This window comes from Lichenostomus cassidix, chromosome 9, assembly GCF_008360975.1.
Source record: "Lichenostomus cassidix isolate B80296 chromosome 9, HeHo_3.0, whole genome shotgun sequence".
NCBI classification, from domain to species: domain Eukaryota; kingdom Metazoa; phylum Chordata; class Aves; order Passeriformes; family Meliphagidae; genus Lichenostomus; species Lichenostomus cassidix.
Window position 1 is genome coordinate 15,388,909 of NC_139490.1, and position 22,792 is coordinate 15,411,700.

At 40.0% G+C, this 22,792-nt stretch overlaps 1 protein-coding gene across 10 annotated transcripts in view; it reads right to left on the minus strand.

Moving 5' to 3' along the window:
* The window catches only part of AGFG1 (ArfGAP with FG repeats 1), a 36,637-nt gene extending 14,198 nt beyond the window's left edge, over nt 1–22,439 (minus strand). For 2 of the 10 annotated variants that reach the window (XM_085069589.1, XM_085069581.1), the window contains exons 1-5: nt 21,969–22,436; nt 12,851–12,944; nt 2,281–2,396; nt 1,572–1,734; nt 404–560 (exon numbers count right to left, since the gene is read on the minus strand). In XM_085069589.1, coding sequence (XP_084925715.1) covers nt 404–560; nt 1,572–1,734; nt 2,281–2,396; nt 12,851–12,944; nt 21,969–22,135 — 697 coding nt within the window. In that variant the 5' untranslated portion in view covers nt 22,136–22,436. Of the gene's footprint in view, nt 1–403; nt 561–1,571; nt 1,735–2,280; nt 2,397–12,850; nt 12,945–21,968 lie in introns of all 10 variants that reach the window. The other 8 variants (XM_085069584.1, XM_085069580.1, XM_085069588.1 and 5 more) reach the window with 6 other exon arrangements.
* Nucleotides 22,440–22,792: the final 353 nt, after the last annotated feature.

A 22,792-nucleotide genomic window follows, 5' to 3' on the forward strand; every position in this document is an offset into this window, starting at 1 on the left:
TCAATGCATTTGAACTCAAAGTCTCTGTATCTGCTTGCTTTTCATGAATGCTCTTCCTAATAATTTTCAGAAAGAAAATTGAAGGTCTAATATGAGCTTCTCCCGATATTTTGTTACTCATCCTCTCGCTCTCTCCCCCGAAGAATTTAAAGCTTAGTAGTAGGCAGAAACAGTGTAATCATACATCCTAGGAAATAGCTACAGCAACTCCCACTTCCAAATGCAGAATTGTCAGTCTTTATGTTTTCAACCTTTCTTTATAGAGACCTGAAAGAAATCTTGAGCAATACAACTCTGCTAAGGCACAGAGATTACATACACCTCATGAAGTTTAGACTAAAGTCACCAAAATTAAAACCACATTTTATACATTTAAAAGGGATACACTGGTCCAAATACCTACCTGTATGACTGTTGAAGTGTGCAAAATTAGCAAAATTTGCTGTAGCAGTTGACTGAGGAGGAGCAGCAGCAAAGATATCTGAGCCAAGGTCACTGAGGAGGTCAAATTGTTTCTTTTCTTGTTGCTGCTGTCCTTGAGATCGAACTACAACAGGAGACTACAAACAACATTTCAATTAGCTAGTACAAAAAGGTGATATTTTACCAAACTGACATTTACAAAATATTAGAAAGCTAGACTAAGCTTATTTCTTTAACAAGACATTTATTCCTGAAGTTTAAAATGCTGTATGTAGCACACCCCCTCCTCCTATTTATGCTGCTACTGCTGCTTTTAAAGGAACTCTGCAGCATTTTTACGTGGTTTAATGCACCGAGAGGAATAAAGTAGCAATATATTATTAGAAACTTCGGATTTTGTACTTAAAACTGAAAATACTGTGCAAATACACACAATAAAACTTAATTTTACAAGATGGAAAATAGTTATGCACTACATCCTGAAAAAATCTTTAGAATTCTGTGTAAGGAGAGAAAAACTGAAGAATTTCATAGTAAGGCTTGACATTGCAAATTTCTACTATTTGAGTTCCAAGAGGTGTCCATTCAAGAGTTGCCTGTATCCTGATGGCAGTTTTCAAAAAAAAAAAAACCTGTTTTCCCTCCAAAAATCTAAGTACATTGTGTTGTTTGACTTCACATAACAGCATACAGACGCCCCCGAAAGCCACTTAATGAGACAGTTTCCAAATGCATAGGAAGCAATAATAAACATGGCATGCTTTCATCCACATATTCGCTTCTAATCTCATGGTTAACAGCATCAGGCATTCTTCTTTTCAAACAGAAAAATCAAAGATGAAAATACAACTCATTAGGTCCAAACTTTAGAGATATTTATGCTAAAGACAACCATAATAAAACCTGTCACACTGGAAAACTCTGCTTACTGAAAATAACCACTAAAAATCAATTTGGTCAATAGAAACAAACTTAATTTAGTACTTGCTCTGCAAATATGTACGTACGTCAATAAAATATATGAAATGCAGTGACCATATTAGTTCCTATAGATCATAGCAGTTGTTACTGCAAGAATTTTTGTGCCACTGAAAGAGTGACAAGGGCTGCAAAGCAGTTCAGTGCTCCCGAGCTCTGTCAGTACTCACTTGGCTGGGTGTGCCCTTGTTTAAGTGCAGTGTGGGTGCAGCTTCTCCCAAGAGAGATTTGAGTGGCTTCACCTCAGGTGTGCTGCTTGTACTACTGGCAGAAGACCCCGATATGGATGCATGGACTGATGCCACCACCTTTGCTTGCTCTGGAGGAACATACCTATATTCAAGAAGAGCAATGGTTTTTACAAGTTTAATGTGAGAAGTTCCACTCAACGCTCGTTAAGTCTGAAGTGTGAGAACTGGCAGATCTCAGCTTTGCTACCAAACCCCTAAGCCTGCAATAGATTCTATCAGTAGTTTGCAAAATACCCATTGTTTAAATAGGCCAGAATTTTTTTCAGAAATTGACTAGAATTTAAAGTCATCAATATTTTTACACTTATTCAATATAAAACATGTCTTTCCCATCCCAATAAATAGCATGAGAAATATCAATCTGCAACACTGTTACTTTACACTGTTGTTGACATCCTCTTAAGCCATTTCTGTTCCATCAATATGAACACTGAGAAACTTCTTTAGTTTGTCTTCTCTGCTTCCTATAAGAGCTCTGAATAAAGTGCAGAAATCATTTCACTTTACAGAGCTGTGCAATCTAGTCCAAAGGGCACACAAGAAGGAAAGCACACTCAAATTGAAAGGAAACAGTCCATCTTCACTTATCATCATAGAGGCAATCTTCATAATGGTAAAGGTATCTTACCATCTTTTCTTTTCATATTTTTCCTGTAGAAATTCCTTTACTTTCTGTGGATCCCTGAAGTCTGGAATTGCTGATGATCTATCATCAAATAGGCCTAGCCAAATCTGTTTGCACACCTTAATAAAAAACAAAAAACACAACAACACAGATTCATCAGAGAAAACACCTTAATTCAAATCCTACTTTAGTTTACTATTTTAAAACCATCAAAGTGTGTGGCTGCATAATTTCTACTCCAGACCAAGCTGCTGTAACAACTGCCTGGTGCACCATGCACTGGTCTAAATACCTAAAGTTGAACGACCATCTGTCACAGTAGGGCAAGCACATCCCAGCATCCAATTTCACCATCCCAACACTCTTTTTATAAAATATTCGTAGAATGTATTCATGAAATGCAAAGCACCTGATTTCTACTAGTAATCTTTAAGATTCTTCTCCTTCACCTAATTCTACACATTCCCTTACTGTACTTCAGGGCTTAAACTGTTTCAACTGATTCCATATGCCCTAAGCCCCAGATGGTACATTTTAAAGGATCTAAAGTTTAGTATTTATACTTACAATTACTATTTGAGTACAGGAACTGGTTTTTCACAGCCTTTGTTACCATGATGCAGTTTCTACAATATCATACACATTTAATTTGAGTGAAAATAGGTAAAAGTACTCTTGCTCCAATTTCATTTTCTAATTGCACTTGTGAGAGAGCAAAAGTTGAACCACTTGAAAAAATCTCAGTATGCTCCAGTTCCTGACCAAAACCAGAGGAAAAACGTTCTCATAACTAAACAAGACGTAGGAGTTTTAACTTGAAAATATTTTAAGCACTTCAGAGTATTCTGCAATTAACCTGAATATGCACCCAAACAATAACACCAAACATTAGCTGCCCTCAAAAATCAGAGTACCATTTTAGAACAGGTTTCTTCCAGAGAAGCCCAGTCAAAAAAGCTTTGTTTTTATGATGCATACCCTTTCTTCCCACGCCCTTTCTAAAATTGCCCTGACCAGCCTTCTTACATGCCTACTACAAACATGCCCTCTATCCCTGCAAGTGTCAGGTTTTCAAAATTGTCCCCAGTGACCTTCAGGAGAAGCACAGGCTCTAACAACTAAGAGCTGTAAAAATGACTGCTCTGAAGGTTGGAAACTCAAGACACAAGCTGTGATACTTCTGCTTTAGCATCTTCCCCAAACAGGTTTTCTTTACCTGGCCAGGGAGAGCTAGTTGACAAACGTGATAAATCTTATAGGTAATTTCAAAGATTGCTCAGGATTAAAGAGATTAGACAGACATCATAACTATGTAATTCATACTTGATGTTTCAGTTCTAAATAGCCTGATTGCATGTTCAACACTTAACAGTCCTTATTATCAACATTATTATAATCTACTGGATAGAGACAAACAACAACAGGAAACAGATCTAATGATCAAAAGATATTTTTAAATGAATATTTATACACCTAAGAGCTGTATAAATATTTATACAGATACATAATTTTGAGCTAAGATCCATAGTTCCTACCTCAAATAAACTCAGCTACTCTGCATTTAATTCTGCAATTGTACTCCATAAAAGGGTCAAGTTCAATGCACTGATCTGAGTTCTCAAAATTAAACAGTCACTTGCAGTATAGTAATAGATAAAATGAAACAATGTATTTGTTTAATACTTTTTCATACAAACTTAGAAGATAAACTTAGTCAAAAAAGTCATAAGTCTGTTCTAAAGTAAAAGCTAATAGTATGAATCACTGTTTTAATAGTACCAATCTTTTACTACATTTTGCTGACAAAATGCATAAAGTCAGAATATTTATGTGTGTAGCTTTAAACTTGCAATGGATAGTCTGAGGTGGGCCAGCAGTAGTATTTCCATAGTTAGATTTGTGAGTATAACTATATAAGCAGCAGTCATATGATTGCTAGGAGGAAGAGAAGTCCTGCTTGTGGCTATTTACAGAATCTCTAGCAGCAGGTGTTGGTGGTGTTCAAATCTACACAGTCCCCTCCCAATCCCAATTTCAATATTGGAAAGAACATCAGGAAACACTAAAGAAAAATTGTGTTTAATTTCAGACAACCAGAAAGCAAATGTTACAACAGCCCCTACTCAATTCTGCACCCAGCACTGTAACACTTGGGGCTGTACCATTATAATCAGTTTGCATCCAGCCTGAGATGTGCTGGCAAATGAAAAAGGAGGTCCCCTTCCCCACCCACGTCAGGCCATCCAATTACTCCTCCTTCTCCTGCCACCCAAAACAAGTCAGATCAAAGAAACTCATCACAATTACCATATTACTGGTACCATTGAAACCTGGAAGAGATCAACTCACAGCAACAAACCACAACCCAATTTTTCACCTTTCTCCCCCCCTGTTTTCTCCTTCATCTTCACCCTGAAGTGCCTAAGCATTTGGAGTGAGAGGAAAATGAAGCAAACACAAAAACAAAAAAAAAAAAACAAAAAAAAAACCATCAAAAAAACCACCCCAAACAAGCAAACAAAAAACCCTGCCACAACTCCATGTCAAAGTCTCAGGCCATTGTGATCACTACAGAGGATTTCTATGAGGACTCAGAAAGCAAGATGCTGTGTGACTTCAGATCATTACCAGCTACAGAGCTATAGTAGATACAGTTCTATGAATATGCAAACAGGAACGGAGGAGGACTGTGCTGAACAACACCTGTTAGGTTAAAATGATGCAAGCTTCTTAAAGGCATCAGCTCTTGCCATTCCATTGCAATTTTTGCAAACCTTCAGAAAGCAGACTTCCAAAAGTGTTTCCTGGAGCAATTTATTTCTTCTAAATACCTAACCACAAAAAGAAGTAACAAGTGAAATATGCCTTAAGTCACTACTGTAATTAATTTAAACAAACTCCCAGGTACTCTGTGTTTCTCTGTTGCTGGTAGCAGAGAGAACAGTTTTACTAATGGGCAACACACAACCACCAAGCAAAAGAACCTACTTAGTCACACACACTTCAGCAAGAAGTTCTCATTGTACCAGAGTCTGAGGATGCAAATTAAATTTCACATAGGTTTCTTTACGTAAAGAGTTATCATAGAAAGTACAATTTCTTAAAAATTGTTAAATATAGACACATCTTAAAACAAAACCAGACCCCCATAACAGATAAGAGTAGTTTGGATTTCAATAGTGGGAATGATGAAAAGGAACCATAAGACTTTAAGTGGGTGTATAACATGACTAGAATATGAAGGGTAAATCACATCCTCATAAGGGCATTTCAGACCATGCTTATGCCAAAAAAAGGCTGTTTTGTCTTCCTACTACAGTTGGGCTTGATGATCTTAAAGGTTTTTTCCAACCTACACAATTCTGACTTAAGTCCTTCAGCAAGCTATTATTTTATGAAGCTTTAGTACCACACAAGAAACCATGAAAAGGCACATATTTCTGTATGAAGTAGCACACAATGCTTTGAACATCAGCAGCCGTTCCAAGCAGGCATTCAGAGCCCAATAAAAGGCCCCTTGTCTTCCCTTGTTTGCTGGTGACCTGTGTGCTCTGTCTAGCTATACTTCTGCCACTATCATCTGACTTGACAGGGATCCACAACACTGCATTGATTATGCCTCAAGTGAGCCACAAAACACAATTTTCAGCCATCTAAAAAAACACAAATGGCGGAGTGCTGTGCAACACCACAGCATGAAATCAAAACTGAAAAAGAATATTTAAAAAATACTGTTGTCAGAGACAGAAGTCACATCATGTAATTGTGGTTTTTTGAAAGAGTTATCTTTCCATAGCCATTTTCAAGTCAGTCACCAACAGTCCTGAATCTTATGCAATGAAAGAAGTTTGCAGCGAGAAATTTTTTTTTTTGCTATATTTTTATTGATCAGGCCATCATATTTTTTTGTTTCAAATCTATTCAAAGGTTACTCTTATGATAAATAACAAAGAAATTTATGCCATACAACTTGTTGTTTATGGTGGGGAATGATTACTCAGCATTTATATCTTTAGTATCCTGCTTACTCCCCATTAATTCACCATCTGAATTGGACAGATACCAAAAGATTAATTATAACACAAAAAAAAAAAAAAGCAGAAGTATAAAAAAATCAGACTGGCAACTTTAGTTGCCAATACTTCATCATAAGCTTCAGTGCTATGTTCTGTCTGGCCCGACAGCTGCCCAGGCAGGACACCTGAACAGCACTGTTACTCCCACAGTTATTCAGCACAGTTATTCACAGCATGTGCTGACTCTTGCATGGCATTGGTTGCAGGACATGGGAGCAGGGAGGAATTGCAAAAAGGCATTAAAAGAAATGTAAACCTGCACAAACCCAAGCCATAAGCAACCAGTACTAACACAGTTTTCTTCTTATTTAATACAAACCCATCATTTGAAAAAAAAAAGGAAGTAATTGATCTCAATTTTTTGTTATTTTGAAAATGCATGCTTAGAGAAATTCAAGTCTGATATCCCAAAGAGCATGTATTTCAAACCAACTCTCCATTTCAAACCACTGCTCCATATATAAATCCAACTTGCAGAGCTCATTCAGAAAATGCTACTGCTCAAGTTTCATTACACATCTTTAGCCCCATTTTAACAGAATTACTCATTCTTTTGCTTTTACAGATAATACATGAAGCATCACCCCAACTTACCACACAATTACACAACACTACTATTAAGGTATTGGGCCTAAAAATTCTATGGCTTTCTGAAATCTTTCTACATTGCACCATCTCCTTGGGAACAGTCTGGTTCAGCCATTTAATATTAATATTGTTCTTTCTGCAACAGCAGCACAAATAAGCCTCTGCTCAAAAGCTCTGTTTATTCACCAAAAGCTTTGCTACACTCCTCCTTTTGATAACCACAGCTCTATCAAACAAAATGCTCTACTTAGAGAAGAGCCTGACAAGCTGGAGCCAAGAGTAAACATTCAAGTTATGTGGAAGCCCCTAGAAACAGTGGAACATATCCAACAATCCATAATCATTGTCCACTGTCCCTGAAAAGTATAATTAGTCCATGTCCCACTGGTTCACCAATGGAGCAGGGGAAAAAAAAGGAGAGCACTGAAGTCAGAATGACTAAGCGTATGCAGCATTTGAAAGTCTACTTTTGTTGAAGGGTTGACAAAAGGAATACTTCGAAGTTTTGCCCCTACTACACTCAAGGGGCTGCAAAAATCAAGACAAAGCAAAGTTTTATCTTGTCAGGTAGCAATAAGTAGATAACAAGATTCAGCAATTTTCTTCATGAAATTTAAAAGTTCATGAGAATCCCTTTACAACCGCTTTGGGAAGGATAGTACCTGTCCTCTGCCAACAAGTTCCAGTCCTGCAAGGGATGTCATTAGACACTTGGCAACCAGATACTGGGACGTTCAGAATTAGATCAGTAAGTACAGCATGAAGTAAAGAGGGAAAGAGAATCACAACCAGCATCAACCTACTCACCCTGACCTAGATAAAAACCCAGGAGGTAGCAAGGCAGAAACTGTGAGTTGCCGTAACTTAAATATATCATCAAAAGGAGAAATTGGGCCAAGTGCATATTGTACGTTATAATAAAGTCTTTACCTATATTTCTCTTCATGCCATTGGTTTCCATGAATCTGCACTCCACAGCTATTCCATCTGAGGGAGAAACTGTTTTTCTCAGAGTAATTATATTTACCATACATTAGGTTTTCCATACACTATTTACATTTGTAGTCCTACATTTTGAGTAATTACCCTTGTTTTCAGCTTTGAAAGAAAGCAACAAACAACACATCCCATTCAGTGCATATCTGGAACACCACAAAACAAAGTTAATCAGAAAGGCTTCTGGTTTAAAACCCAGCCTCCAGTACATTTCATTTTTTCAGGAGTTCCAAGCAGTTGTGGTTTTTTCCCCCCTGTCTGTTTTACAGTTGGGCAAGTGGGGAAGAACAGGCACACTAAACTGCTAATCAAGAAAAGAATCAGCATTATCCATCAAATTTTGCAGGAACCCTGAGAATTTGAGATTATGGTGATTTCTGTTCTAGTGCTATGTATTTCAACTACCAAATAATGCTTTGCCATGTCATAACTATTTCACCGATAGAGATCTTCAGTGTGCGTGGGAAGGCGGATATAGGAGAGACAAAGACCTTCTGCTTACACAACACATTGAGCCACCACACTTTAGAAACTCCTGTTAGCATAGTTGCGCTAGTTAGGATTAATAAAAATTCAGTCAGGCCAGCAAAGTTAAGTTCTTGCTCATGAAGCCTCCTGCTCCGGTATGCAGTGTAGGCAGCAAGGCAAAGAACAACTCTAGCAGGACATGTCCTTCTGGTGATAGAAGCTGCACTTCAACTGGGAAAAGCACACGACTTGACCTAGAACACTTCTTGAGACCCAGACATACCACTGCATAGGAAGATTACACACGTCAGTCTAGTTTAAAAAGCTCTAATGAGATATTACCTTTCAAGAGGTTGGTAAATGCCAAATTAGATTCTTATTCTCCCCCTCCCTGCCAATAAAATATCCTCAGTTATGCACCAAATGTACTGCTGACAGTGCAAAGAAATGCACATTACCACACAACAAAACTATGTTCCAAAACATAACACCCCACAGGAAGAAAGATTTGGAAACTCTTTCCTTATGTAAGCAAGTTATAGCTTTGTTTAGTAATTCTGCACTTCTGATGTCAATGTTATTCATTAATCTCTGTAGGTTAAAAGAATTTTAAACTGCCAGCATACCAATTTCAAAGGCAGTTTGGGTTCAGAAGTTATAGTTGTTTCATAAGCAGAGCCAAGCCAGTAAATCCTGCTAACAAAGACATTGTTCTACACAAAATCAGCTCATGTATCTCTAGATCGTATTAGCAGAACCAGCAATGTACTACAAGGACACCTGACTGCACAGCTCATGCTGTCAGGACTCATCAGCTCCATCTTAGGACTGCTCTTTCCACTCCAGGGTTTCTAGGCCACATTCCACAGCAAAGGAGATTCTAGGGAAGCACTCTGGTCTGGCCTAACACCAGCTCTGAACCAGACTCAAACTGCTGCCAGTTCTGCAAGAGCGCAGGAAACAGGGACTTGCACAGGTACTACTGAGAGTCAAGAAGATTGGCACCAAACCAAAATTAAGCACTATTAAAATAACCCCAAGCAGCTCTGCATAACTGCATGTATTCTACTCATTAGCTTGGGTAAACATGGTCTTTACCCCACAGGAACACAGATTTTCTAAAGACAAGATCATAAAGATCTTTTTCTTCAACCACATGCGTATTAGAACGGGCTATTTGGAAAGGTTACAAAATACCTGTCATTTTTCAAAAGGGTAGGAGAAAAATTAACTACATAACTGGTTTGCCTCATAATACTATTTTTCAGCTTAGAGGAAAACTTTCTGAATAAATAGTCACAGCTATAATGGCAACAGGAGATTAGCACCACCTCCACTTTCTGCAAACAGAGAGTTCACTTCCTACTACCACTCCACAACCGAATCAGAGGTCTAGTCAGAGTCAGCATCATTTGAGGATGAGTATTCAAACAGAAACATCTCCATATCACTCCCTCCCCACAATTCCTAACATGAAAATGTGAAAATACCTCACACTGCTCTTCATGAAGAGAGCAAGGAGATAAAAAAACTCTACCCAGTGAGTCAGAATTGCCTTCACCCTTCAAAAGGATTTCAAAAGGCACTTGAGGAATATCAGCTGGAAGATGCCTCCATTCTCACTGCAGTGATCTAATCCCAACATTAGCAAAGCTGGAGTCTGGACCTCTGTCTAAACCTACAGATGAGTAAGCAACATCAAAATATTGGTGTCTTCTAATACAGTAAAATGATTTAAAGCTGTGTTTGAAGCACTAAAAACTCATTTAAAATAAACTTCAAATTACCTGTGCCAGAAAAACATTTCTTAGAATGTGTATATACAGGGAAGAAGATGATGTCTCACCTGAAGAAGAGCTGCTCTGAGTAATTTCTCCACAAAGTAGGTGCTTCACAGAAGCCTTTCAGTAACTGCATGTTTTACCCGTGTGCCACAACAAGGGTCACTTACAACAACTGGGGAAATGTTAGTATTTAAATATTACAAAGTGTTATGGGCTTTTTCTTTGTTTGGTTTGAGTGGTTGAGTGGGTTTTTTTGTTTTGTTTGTTTTCTGGGTGTTTTAGAGAACTTCAACCTCATACAATACACTGACCTTATAAATACTCTTTGAAGGAGAGTGGTAAACTACTTCATCCAAGAACAACTCAGCACCTTAAGTACTTTATCTCATGGAAGTTTTCTTGCTATTTTACTTTGTATTCAGAACAAGATCCCTATTGTACAACCATGATCTACTCATCTGGAAGGAAGAAAGGTTATCACAGAGGCCTTGGCCATGCTGGAGAAAGACTAGAAGAAAAAAGTGGGAATGAAAGTATTTTAGAATTTACAGAAAAATGGAAGTTAAACAAGACAGACTGCAAAAAACAAAAAGTCAAGCTTCTTTTTATATTCTTTTTATATTTATCACTGTAGAATTGTTTTAATTGTTGATATTACAACACTGGACAATTCCACGTTTGAAAAGTCTTATTTTAGGATATTTCATTTCTTCCTATACACACAAGAGCCTCCGATGCTGAACAGGAAGCTAAGCAAAACAGGTTTTTTTGTGAGCTCAGATGAATTCCATCTGTCCAATACATTATCTTATCTGCAGATAAGTATTCCAAAGTCCAATACCAACAAGAGAAAGCAAAATGCCTATTTAACTACTGCAATATAAAGTACAACAAAGTGAAAACATGCTTAACTAGGTTTTAAACTTCTACCGGTGTTTAAAACAATAATCATTTCTGTTCAATATCTGAGTACTCAAATCTATCATCTGCACTTACAAGTGTCTATTCAGTTCTACTTAAGAATTAAGGCAATGATCAACAACTTAAAACTAAACTCAGGAGGACATCTTCATTTATGAGGCAGCTCATTTAAATCACTGCAATTCTCTGATTAGACTACTACAAGCACAAAAGCCCCTGCTTTTGAAACAGAATAGCACTGCAGAGATCTGTGAATTCTTTTATGCCAATAATAAATTATGTATCAACTAAATCATTATGATTAGCAGACTAGTCATGGCTATAATGAGACAGACAACTACACTGATCAGTTGAGAAGGGATCACTTAAGGTTCCAGATCAGTGAAAACAAACTTCTATCACTCTCTAGACATTGCAGATCCAGTAAATAAACTGGAATTAAAAGAAATGCAGGGAGGGAGCTACAAACACACGTCATCCTTTACACTTTGTGGAATTTGAAGCAAAGCTGGAGCTTACAATCTAATCTTACAGAAAGGTAAGACACTCTGTGTGGCTCCACAGAAGAGTCTTTATAAAATTCTAAAATTCATTTTCCCTATGCAAAAAGTCAGCAATATGCTCTACATGGATACACACACATATGCAATGCTCTACAGTTTTAAAAACAAACTTAAGCTATGAAGAGTATTTTATGAAGTCTCAGAGAGTTCAGGCCTTGTTCCAGCTCTGTCCACAGGAATCATCCACGAACAGTCATTTCAACAAATAATGCATGTTTACCAGGACAGAAAAAGAAATTGCTTCTTTTATTTTCATTCTTCAACCTGACAGTTATGAATGGGCCAAGTTTAAGAAAGTTAAGTATCAGCACTTTAGTGAATGATGGGATTTATCCTCACAAAGCCTCACAAGAGCACACTAATAAAACACTCCCTAGCCTACAATCAATAGTTCTACCAAACAGGATACAGATGCAATCAATGTGAAGCAGAACTTTATCTAGTTCGAACAGAGGCAAAACCTGCCTCTAAAATCCACAAGGCTACACTGTGGTATTAAAACACAAACCACCCTCAAACTGAAGATGGCAATAGCCACATCCAGAGCTTAAATGCTCAGTGTGTTCCCATAGAGCCAATCCAACATTTACCTCAGATTTTTTCTTCTATTAAAAACAATTAAAAAAACCAGTACACTAGAATTTGTCCTCCAAAGCTGCCACAAGCCACTCAGTAGATAACAATTTCTCCCTTTACTTCCTCTCTCCAAGAACATTCAACATGGATATACTTTTATTAGGTAAAGAGGCCACTAAAACTACTAGAAGACTTTCTAAAACCTGCTGTGAAGAAATACAGCTACAAGCTGTATTTTTGTATTTATTTTACAGTACACTCTTTCAGGAAACACTGCCAGAGTCAGTTTCAAGTTATGAGCTTGCAGGAAAAAAAAAAAAGATGGCTGCATATTGCCTTATGCAAAATCAAAAGAGAACCCAATTCAGAAATACTGATCATGTGAATCTGGATTGTCTGGATTGGGCAACAACATTATGATCATCAGCTACCCAATGAAACAAGCTCTTCAGAAGCCTCATTTCAAACGATTTTGGCTTCAAGACTTCTGTCTAGCTTTTGCTAAAAAAAAACAAAAACCGCAACTAAGTTTTCCTTAAGTAGTGTTTTAACCTTTAATATTAAAGTGCCAAACTCACTTTATGCTCTAAATAATACTTACTTCATTTCCATGTTTCTGCAGAAATTCTATTTCCTGTTGTGTGAACGTAGTCATTGAAATCGACTTCACTCTGTGGGGTGGATTCAAGCCCCGCCTGAAAAAAGCAAGAAGTACTCAGCACTTGGGAAATTTGTCATCATACAAACACGTTTAACACCACAGCTAGAAGTCAGTCAGTTTTAAAATCAGGAGCCATCTCTTTAAAACATACTTCTTGCTACTGCCACACAACTTAAGGCTGTGTAAACTCTTTTCAAAATAACATTCAGTATACAAAATTGAATAATAGAACTTCAGGGGAGACCAATGTTCACAAATGCACATGCATGATACTTTCTATGCAAATTTAAGAAGATAAAATTAGACTTTTTTTAAATCCTAATCTGTTTACCCAAGGTTGTCCACCCTTACCTCTACCTTTAATTTCTCTAGTCTTGGGTACCTTTGTTGTCATCTTCTTTCCTTCCAACTACTTCCTCACTTTGATCTCTTATTACAACTTCTGACCAACAACTAGATTTCTTCAAGCTAGACTACTCCCCAGCTCAGTCTTTTTCTCTTGCTTTAACCTACATTTCCTGTTTTCACCCAGCACATTTTTCTAGTTTACTTTATGCCCCTGCACTCACAAGGGCTTCTTCCTCTTCTTGAACACTACACAAGTAACCACAACAAAAGCAAAAAGACACTGGTTTCGGTGTGCTCTCAAATGTGAGATACCATTGTTAATGTCACAGCTCAAAACGTGAGCAGCTCCGCCTTAAGCCCAGCTTGGCACCACCCTCACATCCACGCCAGGCTGCTGCAGCAGGGCCAGCAGAAACACCAGGCACTTGCGCTGCCACAGCCTGACGTTGTCAAACCCAGTTGAGTCACAACCTGCAAGCACACAGAGAAAACTTGCTGAGCAACAGCACCAGGCTAAGAAAAAGCTTGCTTTCTTTTCAAGCTCTTTCTTTAAATACATGCTAACTACTGCTTTTGCCCACCAACACAATCAAAACCAAGCTGTGCCCTGCTCAATGGATGTAAGAACATTACATCCCACGTGTGCCAAGCAGTGGAGACGCTCACTCAGGCAATGCCACGGGGCCAGTTTAACACTCAAGTTAATCAGGCCTGGATTTCTGAAATACCATCTTAAAAAACAATTAATATACATTAACCATGAGATATCAAAGCACATAAAAAGCTTTCCAGGGATGTAATACAGGCGTAACAAATTGCTAAGAAAATCAACTGATAGGAACAAATACAAGCAATAAAGCTATTGCTTTGAGTTCTAAATTTGGTTCAGATTGCTTTTACGAATCAAAAAAAAAATCACTGACTTAATTTAGGACAACTAGCGGTTTTCTTTAAACTCCATGAATACCCCAAGAACATTAACTATAAATTAAATTATTATGTATCAGAACACCCTATGACAAAAGTCTGATGCTCCAAATATTAACATTACTTTCAACTTTTACAATTTTTTCAAATTTTAACATTTCAAGTTTTCCAAATAGATCTAATGGGAAAAATACTGTTGTGCATTTAGCTTGCAAATTCACCTTCACACCTAAATTCAAGTGTACCTGTAGGACAATTCTGATCCTGTGTTAAAAGATCTCCACATTTTTAATCAGAAGTTGAATACTGGTTAGAACAGTAAGCAGTAACTTTTTAGCCCAGGTTTCATGAGAAAACAAATTTGCGATAATCAGTTTGAAACACCTGGATAAACAATTAACTGTATTTTGCTAAGAAGTGCAAAGATTTTGAGTACCTTTAAAAGTAGAAGTCATATACAAACCTACAAGCTTACGAAAATTAAGTTGTACAGAACACTATTTGCTTCAGCAAATTTTTTAAACTGGAGCAGCTGATATTAGACTCCACAGTTCAGAACCTTGACAAGAAGATAGAAGTTTCATTAAAGCTGGTGAGAGAGGTTTTAAGATAGTTTAATCCACTATCTCTCTCAAAATTTCTTGGTAAATTAAAACTAAAAATTTAACATCTTTCATCTAGCTGTAGCATCTACATCACAAACAACACTTATTAAAATACTATAGTATTATCTAAGCCTTTTTTTAAGTAAGTATTAATTTTAGGATGATGTAATTCAAAAAAAACCTGTAGGTACTATGCAGTTAAAATTAATTGTTTCAGAGCTGGTGCTAGGATTAGGTTTGGTTGTTTAGATTTTGTTTATTTTTGTGTTTTAAAAAAGCACCTTCTAGGTCTGTGCATGTAAGTACTTAGATTTCACTAAATGACACTGATAGCACAGAAACAAAGTTGGCATCCACCTGGCATCTCATATAAATATGCCACATCAAACGTTACATGACAATTACTGTCCCTTGCCTTTACAGTAAGTATAAAAGCAATTCTGTCCACCTTAGTCTGTTCAATTTACTCTCCTCCAAGTAATTACAATAGCAGCACAGTTAGATAGCTGTAAACTCTTTAATGACTATTTAAAAGCCAGAGCTATTCACTAAAACATTCACAGGTTTCTCAGCACAGGCAGTATATCTCAACTTTCCCACCAGCTCCTGCTGGAAATTCCTTTTTGCAGTAAGTACAGTTTAAGAGCTCTACCGTACCTGTGTTTGCAATTTAAAGGCACTGCACAAGTTGTTTAACACGCACCTACTCTACACTGATCTACCAGGGCTCTTCAGAGCATTTGCATCAACAAACACTGGTATCTTCAGTATCTTCAACTCTATTAAGCAGCAATATTAATTGTGGCTGAGGCCTAGATAAGATTTTGTTAAATCTCACCAGAGACTTCCTCCATGCCTCTCTCTCTCTCTCTCTCTCTCTCCAGCGAAGAGTTCAGATTATAAAGTATAACATGATACACACCTTATATCCACATGGGATAAGATGAATTCACATTTCTCTTACACCATCCTGCTAAAAGAAGGAAGATATCCCCCTAAAGGTCAGATCACAGCACAGAAGCGTCAGGTGTCTGGCACGATGAAAGAGAGCATGGCACTGCATCAGTGGTCCAGGAGGACTGGAAATGCTGAACAGAACTTTTAAGAGCCATAACGTAAAGTCAACTATCAAGCTGCAATACTGTACATAGAAGTATTTATGTCCATTGAAAATGGCAAGGGGGGGAACGTATGTAAAGATTCCTCTTATGCTAAAGCAGCCTAAGAAGTCAGCCCAGAACAAGGAATTCAAGACAAGAAGCTGCACACAGACACAACCCAAACATATGCATTATCTTTGTTAGACAAATTACTTTGATTCCACCATTAGAACAGCAAACACCTTATTTTTTTATGATTTCTAACAAGCATCCATGAATTGCCTGGAATTTCCCTAGAACAGAGCAGTTGTGGGATTTTTGAAACAAAATTCAAGGACCAGCCCTTCCTTACCTACAGAGATTATTAATGACCCAAATGATTCACAAATAGCTCATCTACATATGGGGGAAGCTTATTGGTAGACAGCCAAGTACAATTATCCCTTATGAGGAATTAACAAACCTCCTTTTTCATAGGAAAAACGTTTCTTTCCTTGTATTTGACAAGTGTTTTACACAGTTCTAATGCTTTACAGTACTCCCTTATCTAAACAGGGGACAGAATGGATTACAGTCCCTTGCTGCAAATTATCCCTGCCTAAATTTAAATTGACCCTGAACAAATATTTGCAACCTGCCCCTGTACAGTGGTACCAGTTACTCCCTTCTCTGCAACAGAGCTCCCAAGGAAGGTAGCAACCAAACACTACCTCAGCACTTAAACCAGACTGCAGCTCTCTCCCAAGAGGCCCTGGGGAAAGATGACAGAGTAAGACAATTCTGCCATCTGCACTTATCCAGCACACCAAGCTAGAACATCCCACACAGAGATCCCACTCATCACTGCCAACTTCTTCACGCTCAGCAATGGTTATTTCTGTGGAAGAGCACTGTGACCAGAGCTTCCAGCTCAGTGACTCTCCTCCACTGACCCTCACTGAGTCACAGCCTAGCGTAGGGGCAGCTTCAGAGAACATGAGACCTCTGTTCTTCAGAGAGCATTGTTAAAGTGGTGTTCTCACAAACAAAGGAAGCTTTAAGGCCACTGACACAGGATTCTGCAGTCTGGCAATTGAAACATTAAACATTCAAAACACAGTCAACAAGCAGTGGATATTTGTTACTAACATAATTCAGCGGCAAATTATGGTTGAACTTGTGATTGTTGGCAGAGCAGCCATTCCTGCATTAATCTCAAATAAGAGTTGGCAAAGTTGTCTGCAAAGGCTGGGGTTGGGAGGGAAAAAAAATTCAAAGAGTGAGCTCTGGCGGAACAGAGGGTCCCTTTTGTGGGAGGAACAGCGAGCAGACGGCTGCTCAACACTGCTCATGTCCCCTGGATCAGATTTTAACACCATCTCAAGTCTAAGCCAGCAAAATCTGATCCCTTAAAAAGCAGGAAGTTAATGAGGCATTTCAAATACCAAGCCATCATAGAGCACCTCACATCCCCAGGTGTCCAGAAAACAAGTGCCAGAAAACCCAATGTCACAGCATTCGTTATTATTTCTGTGCTACTGTAATTAGCAAATGAGAATAAAAGCAGCATTGGCCATTCCTGATACTTGTAGACCTCCCTGGAGACCCTCCACCATCTCACAAGCTCATTTATTTTTAATAGCAGAAGACTCATACACACATTTTGAAGCAGAGTCAAGGTTAACTCAAGTTTTTTCTTAAATATTACCCAAACATTCTTTCTGAACCATATAGTGTTCACTGTGGTATAGAGACATAGCCTTTGCTCTCCTGCCCTGAAACTGAAAACAAAAAATACACTAATACAAAAAATACCCTTAAAAATATATGCATACACACACAGAGACACGTAACCCATGGAGACATTTTCCAAACATGCTTTAAAGGAAAAAAAGGACTGAAAAGTCATGCTATCACATTCACAATCACCTTAACTCTAGCACTGTTTATTTAGACTACTTTAATTTCTGCTAATTATAATAACAATAATGCTAAACTTCTTCTAGGGAAAAGGATAATAATTCACCACCACTGCACAGAGATATTAAAGTTTGTTATTAATCTATCTGTCATCAAATACTTCCATCTGGCTGATACAGAAGTCCCTGACCCATGAAAATTTTTAATTTAAAATTTCAACTAGGAGCATTACAAGCAGCCAGAAGAAGGCCAATGATTGTAGAAAAATAGCATTAAAAGGCTTTAGCATTTCTCAAACTACCCATAAGTTCTAAACATTCCGTGTTGCTCTGTCTTGACACAAGTCAGAAGTGAAAATATCTAAACAAGAGACTTCCTTAGTAAGCTGGGAGACAGGGAGTTAAGAGGGCAGCGAGAGAAAGGACAGGAGAGCTTTAATTAACCCATTAGCAGATACAAAAAAGAGTCAAAATTAAATGAAAAGATTATATATTACAAAGCATGTGCAAGTGGACTCTTAGTCAAACAGGGATCTTTTCCATTGGTGAACTGAAAAACATGCTCTTTTTATCAAAGTTGGGAGCGGGCTCCCTGCAAGTGCTACAGAAGTGCTTGAAAGCAGAGCTGCACAGAGAGCTGAGATACAAGGCAAAGAGGCATTTGATAAGACAAAGGGAAGGATGTCACTGTCAGCAGGCCACATGGGAGCATCCAGGAAAACAATAGTCATAGCTACCAACATAATCCTTTGAATCAAAGGACTTCTGTCAAACCAAAAGAATCTCCGTGCCAACATTTCCCGAGATGCAGGTTTGCCGTAATAAAGAGACATCTTCCCGTGGTGTATGACTGTAATCTTTGACCTGAGCACACTGCTCCTCCAGAGCATCTCCTCCCACTCTCAGAGCAGAAATGACTGTGTGTATACTTCCAGACATCCTATATTCTTATCCAGCACCAAAAAGCTGAATTAGTTTATGTGATGCTAGCACACTTTCTTTTTCCACATAAAATATTTAAACACAGGGGACAAGCGGAAGTATTTTAAGAGGAAACACATTCACACTCCAGTGCATGAACTTTCTCCTGCATGCACCATTTTGCACAGCAAAACTTCTGCTCTGGTAAACCTGATCTGATAATGTCACTTAAAACCCAAGGATTATGGAAAAAGCCTCCTGTCATTCATATTTTTTTGACTTGGCAAGACTCACCTTCCATGTTTAAGTCAGAAACAGATCTTTTTAGCAAAGCCACTAGTCCTGTCATTGTTTTTAGCAGTATATGAACAAGTCAGACATTATTTTAGGAAACAGCAGAGGGAATAATAGGTTTTTAAAGCTAAATCTAGTAACACATAGCATCACTTTTTTATACACATGAAATACTTTAAGGAAATTCAGGATGGACCCAGAATTAAGGTTTTGGATGTGAATAGACAGTCCTTGCCAGGACAATGAATAAACACTTCAGAAAACTTGTAAAAAAAGTTATACCACAGTTTTAAAAAGTTTAGAGTTAACTGTATCTAGAACAGCATGCCTATTTAACATGAAACTGATGCTAGCAATCACTTTAATTGAGAAGAGTTTCTGAAGGAGACTTTTTAATGCACTAGTATTTTAATCTTGCACTGGGCACTTCATACTTGAAAAAACTAGTCTACTTGACTCCAAGAACACTTCCTGTACCAGGTCAGACAAAATGAATTAAAACAAGAAGCAATGTGAGTCGTTCACATAGCATATAAACAAGATAAAGTACTAAGATTATTAAAGCCTTACAGTAAAGCAAGTATTATGAGGCAGAACACAAACAGCCATTAAGAACTACAGTAACAGCAGTATTTCTATGTTTATTTGCCATTATGTGGTTTGTTCCCAAGTCATTTCCCTACACCGTGGAATTCTACAGTGAAACGTATTTGGAAATAAACAAGTTTTAGGAAGGACCGTTCTGATAGATGCGTCAAAAATAAGTTTCTAGTTATGAAACAGACATGGCCTACACCAAGTCTCATCACTAACAAAAAATATCCCACTGGCTAGGTCCTAAGGTGTTAACCAATGTATATGATCCTGCATGCACAACTTACGGAAGCTTCTCCAAGTTAACATGAAAGAATGAGTCCAAATTTATTTTGAAAGGAAGCTTTAAGTCCTCTTAATCTTTTACTCCAGCTGTAAGTGTAGGTGTTACTAGCTGTAAGAACCAAGCATGTTGTTTGTGATTGCTTTTTTATAGCAAGACAAAAACACTGCATATTTAGAATGAAAGGACTATTTTCATTTTATTGGAATACTAATAAATTAACAATGTTTTTGCAGAAAGTCTTCCTCCTTTAAGCACGATAACATCCAAATGATGGTCAACTTAATCTCAAGTGGCAGCTGTCCCCTGCTTATGAGCTGCTTCACTGCCTGTAGTTGCTTTTGGTTGCTTTAAATTGGACTGTGCACTTTAGCAGTCCACACCTCCCAGGCACCAGATAAAAGGAATAGACCCTTCTGAACCCACGCTGAGCATCTCAGCAGCATTTACAATATAATCGTCTATTAAGGTTAAAAAGCCTGAAAAATAAAGACAAATGCTCCCATGGTGCAGTTTTACCACGCTGTCAGTTTTACCAGTAAGAACATGTGCAACCATTAAATAAGCTCAGTGCAGTAGCTTAAAATAGTTTCACATGCCAGCACAAATAACAGTTTGCTAAGAGAGCAAACAATAGCCAGAGCTAGCTGATTGAGTGGCATGTATGTGCGAAAAACTAGAGTCTCTTTTCAATTTCACAACCTAAATGTATTTTTCGTATTTGCGTCAAGTCTGTTGAGAAGTCTACACAAAGTAGAAGTAAAAAACCACAAGTCTAATTAGCTGTCTATTAGTATAAAAGGAAGTTTGTTCTGTGTAAATTCAGCAAAGAACTAACATACTTGCTTTGTTTTGCATTTCAATATAATTACCTACTTTGTTCTAAAACACCAGACCTTACTTGGAAGGCCTGTCTGGGGTAGTAAGGGGACAGAAATTAATTCAGGCTCCTGAATGCCTTTAATGAACTCAAAGCCTTACAAACACCAGTCTGTATCCTTTGACATACTATTTATTACTTCTTTAGTTACTTTTGGATTCTGCTCCATTCCATAAGCACAATGCTACAGAATCATATAAAAGCAAACAGATATAGCTAAGGAGAAAGTAGCACTGAAGACAGCAGGGTCGCTCCCCCAAATTATGGATATGTGATTGAAATTCACAACTGACTGACCTCAGCTCTGAGTTTCATACAAACTATCTCTGGGGAGGATGGGTGGAAAAGGGAGGAGTAGTGGGGAGGCCCATACAGGAATGAGGAACAGGAAAAATGTAATCACTCTATCAGAGCCAATCCCTTTCCAAGGTTTACAGATATAGTTTGCAGGAAGGAATCGATATAAGGGGGAGAAAAATGTCCCACTACCCTCTACTTTTCTGATCAAGTCTCTTAAACCATTGGGATTAGAGTTTATCGACTGAGATGGAGCTTAAAGAGTTGTGTTACAAATTACCACCAAGCATAACTTGATACACATAAAGCTATGCTAGTAATTTAATTTAACGTTAAAGTACTATCTGTAAACGTATTCACCACAGGGTTAGTATCCCCGCATCTTCACGGCTGTCATGACAGCGAACTGCTCAGCCACGTGCCCCTTCCCTTTCCACCAGTATTCTCACACAGGAGTTTAATTAACCACCCTTCCCACACGTCCGTGGGGTGGTGGTACTCCCGCTTCCTGTGCGCGCTCCCCCTGCGTGCCGGAGAAAGCTCTCTGGGATCAGCCCCGGGATCAGCTCCGGGCCGCTGGGCTGCCGTGCGCCCCAGCCCGCACACCCCGCCAGCGGCCGCCACCTCCGCACCGGGGGCTCCGACGGGGATTTCCAGCGAACGCGCCCGGGAAAAGCCTAGCAGCGGCCTCCTTCCCCTCCCCGGCAGAGCCCCCCGCCCGCTGCCCTCCGACGTGGCCGAGCCGGCGGCAGGAGAGGCGAGCGCAGGGGGAGCGGCGGCGCGGCGAGACCCGCGGCGGAGCTGCACCGCCCGGCCGCCGCCGCCCTGCGGACGCGTTCCCCTGCGGCCGGGGGCGGAGGTCAGCCGCGCTGGGGCGATGGAGCCGGCGGTGCCCGCCCGCACTCACTCACAGGATGCCGGAGCAGGAGGTGCACACGAAGCTGCCCACGGTCATGTCGGTGTAGGTGGGGCCCCGCTGGTCGCAGTCGAAGCACTTGCGGTTGGGCGGGAGGCTGCTCATCTCCCGCAGCAGCTTCAGGTGCTTCTCCTCCTGCTTCCGCTTGGCGCTCGCGGCCATGGCCCCGCCGGCGAGGGACGGCCCGGCACGGCGCCGGGCCCCGCTCACAGCCCGGCGGCGGCGGCGCTCCGGGGCCCGGCCGGCGGGAGAGGGGCCGGGCGGGCGGGGGGGTGAGGGGAAGACAGGGGAGGAAGGGGCGGGGAGGGCACAACCGGCGCCCGCCGGCGGGCCGGTGCGGGATCGCGGTGGCCGCTGACGCGGACCGGCGGCCCCGCGAGAGAGGGAGCGGGCGGGGGCCGCGGCGCGGGGGAGGCGGCGGCACCGGGCCCGGGGCGGCGGAATGACGAGCCCGGGCGGAACCTGCGCGACACCTTTATGAGCTCAGCGAGGAGATGGCGGCGGCGGCGGAGCCCTGCGCGCCCGCCGGCTGCAGCGCCCCCTGCCGTGCGGGAGGACGCCCTACATCCCTCCCGCCCCTCACGCCGCGACCCCGGCCCGGGGCGGTGCCGCCGGCGGGGCCGAGTTGCCCGGCGTGACCCGGGGAGCGGGGGGAAAAGGCTGGGGGGTCAGTCCTGTGGAGAGTCCCGATGGAAAAATATCAATAAAAAATGCAGTTAGCCTTTTCTATGGGAGCAGGGGATCGCCCCCCGCCTAGCGGGGCACTCGGGCAAGCTGTTCCCCTCACGGCGGGGGTGAGCGCCGGGGGGTCCCTGCGGC